Genomic DNA, 13,956 nt, shown 5'->3' with positions numbered 1-13,956 from the left:
AAAAATTCTTCCCTAAATATTTGGCAATGCCATCCCATTTTTCTTCTTTCAAAAAAGAATTCTGCTCTTCAATTTTTATTTCAGCCTGCTTCTGCTAAGTCTTTTGGCATTAAATTCGTGGACTCTTTCTTTACTTTCCAAACTTTATTTGAACTGCAGTTCTCTCAGTCATTTCTTTAAGCTGTATGACACGATACTTTTGGCACAGTGAGTCCATCACTATTTAATTTTCTAGTTTCTTAACTTTAATAGAATTTACTTGTTTTAAATTCCTTTTCTATCTCACCTAAAATTGACTGATGTTTCCCAAAAGGCTTCAGGATGTTGGATGCAAATTTTGGCATCTCAGAATGCTTCTTAAATATTAGAAAACCCTAACAGTGGGAAAATTGTTTATTACATTTTCATTTTTGATAACTGATAATCAAGGAGTTAATTTTCTTTAAAATCACTTTCTTCTATCAATCCTTAACATAAATCTACATCTGTTTATAAAATAGTTTGATATCCCATGCAGTAGAGGGAGTAGTTTTAATTTTTTGAAATTAAAACAGAGCTTCCAGACATGTATTTTTAAATTAGAGTAAAACTTTTATGTCAATTTTCCCATAAAAGTGGAAATAAGCTGGCACAACTTTAATTCATTTACCTAACAAGAATGAGAGTCATGTTCTACTTTTCCAAAATGCTCAACTCACAGATGTGATGAAATGCTAATATTTGTTAATTTTGAGCAGTGAGTTCATTGGGGTTTGTTATACAATTCTTTCCAATAGTTTGTACCATTTTATTCTTTGCATTTTTTTCTCAAACAAGATAAAATAAGTCAACAGCTCTGCCCTAAATCTTACTATTTCTGTGAAAGTAGGAAGCTGGGTTATATGTTGGTGAAACAGAAAATTTGCCAGTTTTGTTAGGGTTAGATCGTGGTGACACAGTTGTATATTAGTGTAGATGAGAAGTGAATGAGTGTGATTTTAGTGTTAGGTCAATTAATGGGTGCAGAAACAAGCAATGAATTAGGGTGTAATTTAAGCAGAGTGCTTTCTGTACAGAAAAATTATTTGAGGATAATGGGTTTTCTGTTTAGAGAAGGCATAAATTTTCTCATGTACATATGACCCTTCCCACCAAAATATAGCTTGTCAGCCAGATTTTAGTGATTGACTTTTTAACAGGCTGTTCCTGCAAGTACATATTTGTCATATGCCTACTTTACATTTTTCCAACAGTACTTTAAGTAGGATTCAAATAATGAGAACTAAAGGAACTTGAGTTTTCCCTAATGTTTTAGAAGCTTTAGATGCTGCTTTGGAATATGTAAGGTGGAACTAATTTTGGCTGTGAGGACTGGAATTAAACTACAGTTTCTCTTTAAACCTACCCTCCCATGTATTTTCTAAGGTTTACTAATCATAATTGTTAATTTTCCTTTTCAAAATTCACTTTTAGCAAAAGGTTCTGTTCGATGGCCCCCAGAGCAATCGGCAAGCCGATTCATGCTGGGCAGAGGAGACAGAGGGTCCAACGTCGGGGCTGGGCGCGGGCGGTGGGGATTTCAAGAGGCGAACTAGCGGAGAGACTGCAGTGACACTGCCCTCCCGGGGCGGGTGGAAGCATCTCACTGGTGACGGGTCTGAAAGCACGTGGCTACGTCATGGAAAGCCAGTCTTTTCAATGCAAACTTCAACTCCTCCTCCTCCTCCCTCTAGTGCCTGTAACTCACATCCGAGGCCAGGCGAGGAATCCGGAGGGGAGATTTTCCTCATGCTCACCGTTGTTGGAAACTGGGAGAGTGAGAGGAAGGAGGAAGGGGATCCGTGGCGCTCTCTACCTACCACCAGCCTGACAAGGGGAGGGGGCACCTAGATTTGCATCTTTTCTTCGTGGTGATTGAGAACTGCAGGTTCAATCCGATCCCACTGAGCACTGGCGATTGATTATAAAAAAAAAATCGACCCTGGGAGAAGGCAGGCTGTGTCTTCGGCTGTCAGACTCGATCTCGGAGGTGGTATTGGTGTGTGAGTGTGTGTGCTGGTGGTTTTTTTTTTCTTTTTTTTCTTTCTTTCTTTCTTTCCTTTTTTTTTTTCCTTCTCTCCTAGGGACTACACAATGGCAGTCTTCTCTCAGTGAGATGAATCCTGCTTTGCCTTCTGCAGACCCACCCATCCTCATAGCGATCAAGTAAAAGGCTATGGTTTTCTCTTTGGGGATCTTTTGTGCATTACTGTTCTCCCTGATTAGTTCTGGTCTCAGCTGGGATTTCTTTGCTTTTTTGTTTGGCTTCATGCTGAAAAGGATTTTTTTCTCAACCCTTTGGTAATAATCCAGTGGTGATCGAGGGGATAAATCATTCACCCTGGCCGAAAAAAAACCATCACTGAGAAGTCTCAAAGAAATATACCACGTGAGGGGAAAAAACTGGGAGAAGATCCGGAATATTATCGTTTTTCCTATGGTAAAACCGGTGCCCCTCTTCAGGAGAACTGATTTCAAATTATTATTATGCAACCACAAGGATCTCTTCTTTCTCAGGGTGTCTAAGCTGCTGGATTGCTTTTCGCCCAAATCAATGTGGTTTCTTTGGAACATTTTCAGCAAAGGAACGCATATGCTGCAGTGTCTTTGTGGCAAGAGTCTTAAGAAAAACAAGAACCCAACTGGTAAGCAAAACATGCATCATGTTATGTTTTTCCTCCTAATAACCTGTCTGTTGCTCATTGAGCTAGCTCTGCAGTTCTGCTATGCAGGAAGGCAGGGGAAACAGAAGGAACCAGGACAGTGTTGCATATAGAGGTGTTGCATGGATAAACAAGGAACGGCTGGATCGCGTCTGTGTGCCCGAAAACCATTATCGGCTTCTCTTGGCCGTGACACAATCCATCACTAGGAGGGAGGAGTAAACTTTTTTTTTTTTTTTTTTTAATATATTTGGTTGCCTGTGTTTGGTGGAATATTGAAGGGCTATGGCTTAAGATTTTGCCCGAGGCAGCTGAAGCTTCGGTAGTTGCCAGAAAAAAGACCCGCGAGCTCTCCTTACTTCTGCTGCAGGTTCGGGGACGTAGCTCGGTGCTGAGAACCTGCTCTAGACTTTCTGATCAGCTTGCACGATATTCGCCACCCCATCTCCTTTAGCAAAGTAGAAGAGGCCCCCTCCCTCGCAGCCCCGCTTCTCCGTCAGCCCCCGCCTCCCTCCCCCGTCTCGCTCCCGGCGCCCGGGTGTTAACTCATTCCCTGGTCTGCCTCCGACACCTCCTGCCACCGGGAATGCTTGAGCAGGGCTTATGCCTGGGGTGGGGGAACCCCAGACCGAAAGGATGAGCCCGGCCCCTCTAGTATATGGAATTTAAACCCCTCTTTTAAAAAGCAGTATCAATGCCCGGCGTCCGGGTCCCAAGCGTAGGAGGAGCCCGGCGGTGGTTTCCTGCTTCAGCATCCCGGTGATCGTGCGCCCCCATTCCAAAGGGCTCCAACCGGGAAACTTGCAGTACATTACATAAGAAATGCAAATGCAGGTGATTCGGGGAGCCGGGTTCCCCAGGTTCACCTCCCGGTATCTCAGTCTGAGGCGTTTGGGGGCGGCCGCGGAGCTGTGGGCGAGAAACCCGGCGAGGCCAGGCCGGAGGGCTGCGTGGTGGCGGCGGCGCGCCGGGGAGGAGGCTGGGCGCAGCGGCTCCGGGAGCCGCGCGCGCTGGCAGCGGGGGTGTGTGGCGTGCCCCAGCTCCGTTCAGGCTGAGGAGGGACCCCGGGCCGGGTGTTTGTGTCTGGGGCCGCCTTGGGGGGGCGAGGGGCCGGGTCGTCCTGCAGTGGCAGTCCGGGCGCTGGAGGCTCCTGACGCTGGCACTGCGGTGTAGTAGATCATGGCTCCTCACGGCCGCCCTGACACCCTGAGCTCAGCCGGGGGCCGCCCTGGCCCCCGGAGCCCCAGCGGCTGGGCAGCAAGTGGCCGCTGCCTCCTTGCCTCCGAACCCTGCCAAGGCAGCGCAGCTGGGGCGGCGCGCTCCGAGGGGGCTGCCGCCTCCGGGTGTCGGAGCGGAGGAGGAGGAGGAGTGGGTGGGCGGGGATGGGGGCGGTGGGTGTGAGGCTGAGCACCCTGCGTGGCCCCACTGCTGCAACAGAAGGGAAACTATGAGTTGTTAGACCGTCCAAGAGGGCAGATGCTCGCGTGCTGGCGGAGGACGCCCGGGCGGTTGCCCCAGCGGGGACGTTTGGGGGCTGTAGAGGCTCTGGGAGTAGCCTCTGGGAGGCTGCCCGCGGGCGCGGTGCTGCAGTGAGCTCCGTGCCTCGGTCCTGGAATTCTCATCCTTGTGCCCCAGCTCTACCCGCTTCTGCCGGTGCCCCTCGGTTCCTTCCTCCCCCACCCCTCCTCCGTCCCTGTCCTTTTACCCTTCTCTCGCTTAACTCCTCAGCGTTTAGCAGCTCTGAAATGATACCACCATCCTGAGAATTACCCAAGGAGAAAGCAGTGCTGTTACCTTAGCACCCCCATTTCCAATTCGGCCGGGAGGCGCACCCCAACCTCGGCACCAAGCCCAACCCTGCTGATGCTTTGGTCATACCTAGGTCCGCAACAGTGCTGTCTCACAAGTTCGTGTGAGGACCCTTTTTGCAAGATTTCCAAAGTGGGACAAGCCCGGGGCTGCAGCTGGGAGGGGAGGGGTTACTCCTTCACACAGTAAAAATAGTGGTTTTTGAAGCCTTCTTGTGTCCTTCTGTGAAAAGATTTAGCTCCCTTCTGAGAAAGGAATACTGTAAAAGCATTTTTTTAGACCCAGCCATTTGTCTAGGGACCTTGAAGTCAGCCCCTCTGTAGTACTGGAGAGTGGGAAATAATTATAATGGAACACTAAGTTTCCTCACTGGCCTTTATAATTTTTTTGTAAACAATTTTACTGGAAACACTAGTTTCCCCCTATACAGGATTCAAAATCTTTTGATTACACCTCCCCCACCCCACCCACTTTCCTCTCTCTGGAATAAAGCAGATTTTTTTCCCTTCCAAGGCGGTTTAGAAGGTGTCAAACAAATGACAAATTGTTTTTAGAGCAATTTATTTTGCAGCTTATGAATGCTAAAGTGCTTGGGTGTGAATTGATGGGTTAACTCAAAGTGTGCTAACGACATCACCAACTATTCTAATAGGAGAATTTAGTCTGAGATCACCAGGGGTTAGAGTTCCAACCTGGGAGCTGGAGCATTTTGTAAATTATTTTAAAAATGGGACATTAACGTGTCACACTATTTATCTCACCTCCTAAAAGTTTTTGCCTTTTGAGCTTGAAGCAAACTCATGCTTGGCCATTCCCTTTCAGGACTGTAGTTGGTTGAGTTCAATTCTCCTTCTGCTATTAACAGGAAGCCTAAAATCATTTGCAGGTTTTTGATCCCCAGATAGCAGTACAACTAAGAAGTTAATTGGGTAATTAATATAAAGCAAAGACAAAATCCTCTTAACTGCTAAAACCAAAAAGAACAGATTGACTACTACCTATTATGTTATCTTAAATCTAAATAGAAGACAATTAACTGGTTTCAGACTAAGAAGCTTGGCAGAATATTGCCAAGTACCAGCGCTAGGATCATGAATTTGGTGTAAATACTTCTTCTTAGAATAATTTTTCTTCCCCATCTTTGCAAGTTATAAAATAATTTACTGATTATTCCCAATTCTTTAAATTATCAACAAGTGTACGTGGTTTGGCCAAGGGTTCCTGGGAGGAATTTCAGAGCATTGCTGTATAATCAGGTTGGCGTGAAAATAAGCAGATAATAGAGTCATGAATGTATGGACAAAGTTATATATCTACCCCAAAGTTATTAATTAGTAGTTAAATAAGAGTTGGCAATTAAATAGTTTTTTTGTAGTTGTTTGTATGTAAAATTTAACTGGAAAATAACATGAAGAATATATTTGCACAATACATGCTTTGTAAAATAAATTGCAATAGCTTAGAAATCCTGGATATAAATTTACTATCTTCATAAAAACGTCCAATATCTCACAATACAACTATGAACGGAGAACACACATACAGACCCCTGTTTAATTAAATGTCCTACTTTCCCCTACTTTGCTCGTAGAGCAATAGCTGTATGTTTAGAATAAATGTTACCTGCTTCAACTTTCACTGTATGAGTCATGTAAGGTGACTATATTTTAGGCAAATCAGTAAATGGGGAATACTCGGTCCAAGGCAGTTATTTTGCCTGGAGGAGGGCTTGATATGTTTCTTTAAACCAGTCATGATAGTTTGGACTGACCAATGTGTTTCACAGACCAGTTTGGGTCACTGAACTTTTAGTATTGGCTGCTAAAGAAAGAAATGTGATTGGAAAAAAAAAAAAAGCCACAATAAAGATAAATACTAAGGTCACATCATGGATATCCCTTCAGACATCTAATGTAAAACAAGCAAGGGAAGGCACAGACCCTCAAATACATTCACCCACTCAACCACACAGGAGCCCCCCCAAACTTCCATGGCTTGATAGGATGTGGGAAAGCACAGATTTAAAGATACATTGTAATCAAAGATAATTTTATTGAGTCCCAGTGTTAGCTGCTGGGAGGGTGTGAAGCAACGCACCAGACCTATTCCGCAGAGCACATTTAGAAAATCCCACAAACTCGTGGCCCTGAGTGTTCCCTTTCCTGAACTGAGTCTCCCTCTCTGCCAGTTTGAGATGAAACAAGCAGGGCTGGGTAGAATTCATTGTCACTTTCTATCTCCTACTTGTTTTGGTGTCTTTCAGCTCTGCTTGCTTCACTAAGTTGTTTTAGGTGCCAAAACACCTGCTATGCCATTGTTGCTCATTTAAATATACATCATTCTTTTAAAGCTCTTTGCTTTACATCCAGGGCTGTCATGACATTTAGAGGAAGAAAAAAGAGAGTAAGCATTTTGTACTCCTTTTCCTTCTCAGCCTGCCGACTCATCCTGGTTTCCTGTAGAGCTGAATGGGCCACAAATGGCCCCACCCTCTGTATTTCTAAACATTGAGTATATATCAAATGGAGACATAGAATTCAGACTGCATGGCTGGAACACCAAACTGGTGTAAGGTTCTTCTCCTTCGAACATGCTTGCCTTTAGAGTGGGATTCTGTGTAATAGGAGCTGGCCTTGGACTCCACCCGGGAAGCTTTAGTTACTAAAATATCTAAGTTAACAAGCGTAAAATCCAGTGCATGATAATCTAAACTTGGTTTTAACGATGAAGATGACTTTGGCTGTACTTGTATCCAGCCTGTTCTCATCTTAGACAGCATCCATAACTGAGAACATTCGCTCAAATGATGCATTGCTTTCAGAAGGTGCAAAAGCTACTTCTATACTGTATTTCACATTTCCCTCATGGAACCATTCCTTTAAAAATGTTCAAACCCAGTCTTCCATGTTTTAGCAACACAAACATTGGGGACTTTTGTGAAGTGTTTTTGTACATATGGTAACAAGGACAACAACCAAAGTTTTTGCTCGTTTGCACATTTTGGCATCATAACTCACTCAATTGACTCATAAGCTTTCTATAAATACTGTGTAAATGTCTCAAAATGGAAGCATTTATTCACAATAGTTTCTTATGCCTTAAGGGGAAACAGTTGGGATGTTTGAAAGATATATTTGAAGCTCCTCTATTAAGTTTTAAATGAGACATTGTCTTGTGCCTATATTCTTAATAAAACCTTTGAACCCAACTTAGTACCAGCTCCAGGAGAGCAACACCTACTGACACATCTTCCTGCCCAGTGCCAGAGTCTGTGTGGTGTTCTTTAGAGTTCTAGTTTATGTACCATATACCAGATTTATTTATAAGAGTTGAACCTGAGCACTGAAGGGCAGATATTTTCTGAGGGAGACTTCTCAGTTCCTCCATAGGTCTCTAGTGATGCACTAATATTTTTGCTATTCTGCCTTTTAAGGACCAAGTATGTCCTGATGTTTTTCCTGTGTATCTCTCTCTCTAATTGCTACAAACTTTCTGCTTTGGTCAGAATGTAAAAGGTAGGATGATGAAGGGAAGTTGAAAGGAGGAATTCTTAGCGTCTTCCTAAATGTGAAGGACAAGAGGAGGCATAGTGCAGACATGTTTTACAGGGAGTTCCGAAGTTTTTGTTTATCTAACCTACTAAGACCATCTAGGAAAGTTACCCAACAACTGTTGGACACTGTTGCCTTTATCACTGTCCCCTGACAAAAAACTCTGGTTATGACACATAGCAGGTTTTTAATACATTTTTTATTAAACGAATTAATAGTGAAAAATAGGGTTCTCTGAGAAAGTTAACTGTGGGACTATAACTAGCAGTATCATAAATTTGACTTGGTTAGGTTCACTTAATGCTGACTTCTTTCCAGCAGAGCTAACAAAGAATTTGGCTTCTAAATGATAAATCAAAAAAAGGAAGAAGGAAGAAAGCCTTAGCAGCCTTCTTGCTCTTCATCCGCCATGACAGGGCATCCCGAAGCGTGGTTTGCAAACATTCCCTGGGCCCACATTTTATAACACCTTCATTCGAAGTCTCGAAACTTGAGGCCTTCCTCAGAACACAAGCTCCAGAGCCAATCGCCTTCTCCCCTTCTGGCACTCTCAGCCTTTAAATAGCAAATGTTCCGGCACCATTCGGTTCCTCTCTAAGAGCTCCCCTCATTTTCTTTTCTAGTCTCTAATTTTCTTGTCCTTAAAAAGGAAGGCATTCCGCAATACAGTTGAGAGAATTGTTCCTCTTTTCTGAGCTCTTTTTTCTGAAGAGGGTACCTGGGACCCTCCTTTGTGACATGTTTTTGTTCTTGAGGGGACGGCTCCTCAAGAGCCTCGAGTTCCGGTTGCTTTGTAAGGAGGCGCCCCCTCCCTTTATACTTCGTTCTTCTCCGTTTTAAAGCAGTCATCTTCCAACTTGCGCGCCCCCTGCCCTTCCCTCACCCACGCTGATCTCTCCAGCTTCCTCCTTTCAGGAGACACAGTCCGAGGTGCAGGCGCCGGGCCGCCGAGGCGTCAGCGACGAGAAGGCCTGGCGAGCGCACGGCTGCGGGCAGAGCCCCTGCCTTTCACAGCGGCGGGTCCCTGTTCGTTTTCTGCAAGCCGCGAGCCGGCCACCTCGACGGCCCCGAGCGGCTCCCAGGAGTCGGGCCCCTTGGTGACCTGGCTACAGCCGAGCTCGGAGTCCGCCTAATTGAGCCTTCAGGAGAGGGCGCACGCAGCGCCGCGCTGGCCTCCTCCGGCTGTCACCCATGGCCAGAGCGCCCGGGACCCACCCCCAGGCGCTCGCAGCCTCGGGGCGCCGGGACCTCAGCGGCGCAATGCGGTGGAAGCGGCCCGTCCCAGCCGCCATAGCGCGGGAGGTTTCCGTTGCCACAGAGATGACCTCTGACCTGGGGGCGTCTGGGGGGGGGGCTCGGCGGCCGGCGCCGCCGTTGCTATGGAAACCACGTGGCCGGAAGCCGCGGTGCCGGTGCGTCCAGGGGCGCCGGCCGTGCGGGGCTCCTGACGCGGCGCCCGTTTGTGCGCCCCCAGACAGGCGATCACGCAATTGCGCCCCCGTGCGTCCCCGGGCCGAAGGGCGGCGGCAGGGTTTGGTTCTGGTCCGCAGGTGGCTGCGTCCACCCGCCTGTCCCCAAGGCGGTCTGGGGTTTAGAGGAAAATGGACTGGGCGGGAGGTAACAGCTGGCGTGCTGGTGATTGCGCCCAAGCTCAGGACTGCGCGAGGATGCGCCGAGCTGTGGTTTCAGCTGCCCCACTAGCTACTGGAACACCGGGCCGGCTCTTGAAGTTCGCTGGGCCTCGGTGGCAGTACGAAGGACAGTGGTTAGAGTAATCTCAGGTCAGCCCCAGCTCTGAGGTTCTAAGCTTCTGTAACTTTCCACCCAATCCGGACTCTAAATGAACTTTTCACTCTTTCCTGTATCTCTCCTGGACTATGTTGAGTATATTTGGGTTCTGTTATCAGAGACTATCAGAGATGGAGGGCCACCTTAGGGATCATGAACCACCTGCTCCTTTTAGAGGTGTGGCAACTCCTTCACAGTGGAGGAAGTGACTATTCCAAGAGCCGATTTTGAATTGTAGACACAAACGCAGCAGCTTTGAGGCCTGGAAGGAGAAACTCAGAATATTTCACTGGTAACACTACCAAAAGCTCTCCATGCATCTTATGGAGTTGTTGGTTGGTGATGAAAGAGATGGCATTCCATTCCCCAGATGTCTTTTCCTATAGTTTTTAAACATTTTGCGGGGCGAGGAGTCTGTCTGCACTCGCTTGCTTTTCCTTCTATCATCTTTGGGTTATTGAGAAAAATGACAAGTGTTTTGAAGTTTTTGTTTTTTGAGGAGGATTGGCCCTAAGCTAAGATCTGTTGCCAATATTCCTCTTTTTGGTTGAGGAAGATTGTCGCTGAGCTAACATCTGTGCCAATCTTCCTCTATTTTCTCTGTAGGATGCTGCCACAGCATGGCTTGATGAGCGGTGGGTAGGTCCACACCCAGGATCTGAACCTGCGAACTCTGGGTGCTGAGGCAGAGTGTGCAAACTTGATCACTAAGATACCAGGCCAGCCCCCCTGAATCTTTTTTTAAAAGCTTCTTTGTAAATTTAGAAATTGAAAAAGACTATTTTGAGGGCACGATAATGCAAAACTCACTAGTCTATAAAAGAACAGCTGAATCCAAACTGTGTTTCTGGCAGATGGAATAAGTTAAGGTTATGTGCTCAGATGGCTTTAAACTTTTTACAGATTTTTTGTTGGCCTAGTTTCCAAATAGCCTGTCTCTTTCTCCTTTTTTTAACTTATGATAAGAATTATCTCCCTAAAGTTTGCATTTCATAGAAATGGCTCTCAGTTCCTAGAGAAGACCGGGTAAAACATTTACATCTCAAAGGCACAGGGAAAGAATGCAAGTTTTTCCAAGGACTTTTGTTTCCTAAATCTAGAATTTTACAATACCTATAAACTTTTATAGGTGAATAGGGGTGGTTTGGGATTGGCAAAAAGGATGGATGGGCTTTGAATTGCTTCTAGACTTGCATTTCTGTTCTTGTAAAGACTCAAATTATGAGATAAGGATGATTATGGGTTTTTGTGTGTGTGTGTGTGTGTGTGTGAGGAAGATTGGCCCTGAGCTTACATCTGTTGCCAAATCTTCCTCTTTTTGCTTGAGGAAGATTGTTGCTGAGCTAACATCTGTGCCAGTCCTCCTCTACTTTGTATATGGGGCACCGCCACAGCATGATTTGATGAGCAGTGTGTAGGTCTGTGCCCAGGATCTGAACCTGCAAACCCTGGGCCATGGAAGCGGAGAGCATGAACTTCACCACTATGCCACTGGGCCAGCCCAGACAGTTGTTTTTAATTTCTCAAAGAATTGGGTTACAACCTGTATGACATCAAAGGGCTGGCCACCCATCCAACTACATTATCTTCTATTTGCTTCTTTAGATCAGAGAGAAGATCTTCAACTAGAATGGAAATCAAAAGATTCCTGTGTTCTAGATTTACAGCTACTTATCTTTGTAATGTTCTTCTTTTTCTCTGGGTACATAGTTTCATTTAGCTTAGGAGAGAAGGCCTAACAAGAAAGTTCCTATCAGGCTCTGACTAACAGCGTCCAGTTTGGTCAACTTCTAACCATAGAGCTACTTAAAAAAAATCCTTTCAAATAGCTTGTCAGGTTTCAGCCCAGACAAACAGTGAATATTCCTGGCAGTGCTGAACAATCTGTTGGACACAAGTGGTGTCCCCAAATAAGATGCAAAAGATACTACTCTCCCAAGATCCCAAGCCACTGCCAAAGATAACCGAGAAAGAAGGACTTAGACAGTTCTCTTGAGGGCTGGCAGCAATTGGTAGGACACTAGCTGCGAATGGAGTGCAACCCACGTTTCTGTCTGGCTTTATATGAGGACCCCCAACCTGATACTTGCCAAGCCAAGTTCTCAGGGCATAAAATGAAACAAGAAGGCAATAGCTGTCCCTGGGACAGAAAGGATCAACAACCAATGGGTCTTGGAAAGGAAGGGACAACATGAAATTTTACCTTCCTCTCTTGACTGGGCACCACAGACAGAGATCCCGGAGAGCTGACTCTGGTAAGAATTCTCCCCTTTTGTGGGCTTCTGCCAGCTTTCCCAGGATCGCATCCACGGAGTCCTGAGTGAGTGAGGTTTAAAGTAGAGAGTGTACCTCAGGTATCTACCAGAATTTGGCAAGGGTTTTCATTAATTTTACTTTTTGTTTCTCCTTGGCTGTTTAAGGGAGTAACTGGTAGTGGTTTAGCAGAGAATCCCTCGGAGTCCCGTGTGCCCGAGAAGGGCCCATATAGGGGCCTCCTTCAAAGGTAGATACGGGGGGCATCTGCAAGGCCACTGACTTGGTGGACTTTTGTTAAGAGTCTTGTAGTCTCTTCAGAGTGGAAGGCAGTTCCAGTAGAGGATTAGTAGACTGCGAGGACTGAGGTAAAGGAGGATAGAGGGAAGTGGTAGCAGCTTTTTGCAATGAATCTTTCAACGAAGCTATTTTGGAAACTTGAAGCCTTTTGGAGGCTTCTGCATGCCAACTAAAACAGGAATCCCATTCAACTTGTTTGATTTGGGAATCCTTATTTTCAAGTGCACTTCTTCAATGCATGCTCTTGTCTAACTGGAATGTTCTCTATAACGGTCATTGTAATTCCAGGCTTAGTAAGATTTTGCCATTTCTGTAGATGTCTACAGCCTCTGGAACCACAGTTCTTAGACATAAAATAAGCAGGTGGGAGCTTAGTTCTTTGAAACTTGAGGATCTCATTTCTCTAGCTAAGTCTTGGGTCTCTTGGAGCCAAATTAATACCTCAGAGGGGTGTGCCCCTGGGTTGGGGACTTGTGGTGTTTTAGTGTGCCTCAGTGCATGGGCTTTATCTTGAGGTTGGTGGGTGACCTAGTGTCGTTCTAACTTGCTCTGTGATCGCCTCACCCTAGCACAGGGGTCTCAGAGTTGCGTGGTGAGTGCTCTAACAGCTTTTAAGTGCTCCACTCGTGCCCACCAATTTTGTGGCTTTGGCTCCTGCCATTCCCATTAGCAACAGATCTATTCCTTTCATGAGAAAATTTCTTCCTAGTGGCAGATGCCCTAGTGGCTTTTAATAGTTTGACTTGTGCCTACTTAGATTTTGATGTGCCAATGGTCAGAAAAGTCCGATTTCTTGTCTTAATTTATTTCCTCAGGTCCCCCAGCAGTTTATGCTGTGGACTTAACCTTGAGGCTTTGTGACTCCCCTAAAGGCAGCTACCTTGCTTTCTTTAGATAAAGGGATAGGCACTATTTTCCCTTGAAATAATTCTCCCCGATTCAAGGAGACTTACTGTTTCGGGCCGCCGGCACACAGGGTCCGAGACTGGCAAGGACCTCCCCGGGGCGCGCACTTGGAGGTGAGGCAGGCCCCAAACCCAGATGTTATGGCCACGAAGTCTCACTGTGAAAGTAGGGGGCCTCTCACACACCGATTTTCCGCCCGTAAGTATCAGGACCAACAAACTCGAGGAGCTCAGAACGTGAAAGAAGCGGCGCTCAATCTGAGCGAAGCTCACAGGGGACGCGGGCGAGCGGCCGCCGGGGCCCGGGGCCCACACGGCTCTGCGGGGCCCTCCGCCGGCCGGCGCCCCCTCACCACCCTCGGCACCCAGCGGGCCCCATCGCAGCGCCGGACTGTCAGCCGACAAAGCGAAGACAATTTAGTAACGAGCTTGATGTCCTCTATCGAAGGCGGACACTCCTTGCACGGGGGGAGCGCCTGCCTCACGAGCAGCGGAGCGCTCCTCCCGACGGGCTTGGGGAGGAGCGCGGTTCGCGGAGCCAGAGAAGGGGCGACGTGGGAACGGCGGGATTGGAGGAGGTCGGGGGTGCCCGTGCAAGGCCTGCAGGTCCTCTCTTCTAGAGGAAGGTAAGCCCGCTACAGCTGAGGGGAGGCCTGTGGTTGGTGTGTC

The 13,956-nt window shown here is 46.6% G+C and overlaps 1 protein-coding gene across 2 annotated transcripts in view; it reads left to right on the top strand.

Moving 5' to 3' along the window:
• Window positions 1-1,652: 1,652 nt before the first annotated feature.
• The window catches only part of FGF14 (fibroblast growth factor 14), a 591,564-nt gene continuing 579,260 nt past the window's right edge, over window positions 1,653-13,956 (top strand). The window contains exon 1 of one of the 2 annotated variants that reach the window (XM_070579237.1): window positions 1,653-2,663. In XM_070579237.1, the coding sequence (XP_070435338.1) occupies window positions 2,456-2,663 (208 nt within the window). In that variant the 5' untranslated portion in view covers window positions 1,653-2,455. Of the gene's footprint in view, window positions 2,664-13,567; window positions 13,914-13,956 lie in introns of those variants that run through there. The other variant, XM_070579238.1, reaches the window with a different exon arrangement.

This window comes from Equus przewalskii, chromosome 16 (assembly GCF_037783145.1).
Source record: "Equus przewalskii isolate Varuska chromosome 16, EquPr2, whole genome shotgun sequence".
NCBI classification, from domain to species: domain Eukaryota; kingdom Metazoa; phylum Chordata; class Mammalia; order Perissodactyla; family Equidae; genus Equus; species Equus przewalskii.
The sequence above is the reverse complement of the archived record's forward strand: the minus strand, read 5'-3'. Positions and strand labels throughout refer to the sequence as shown.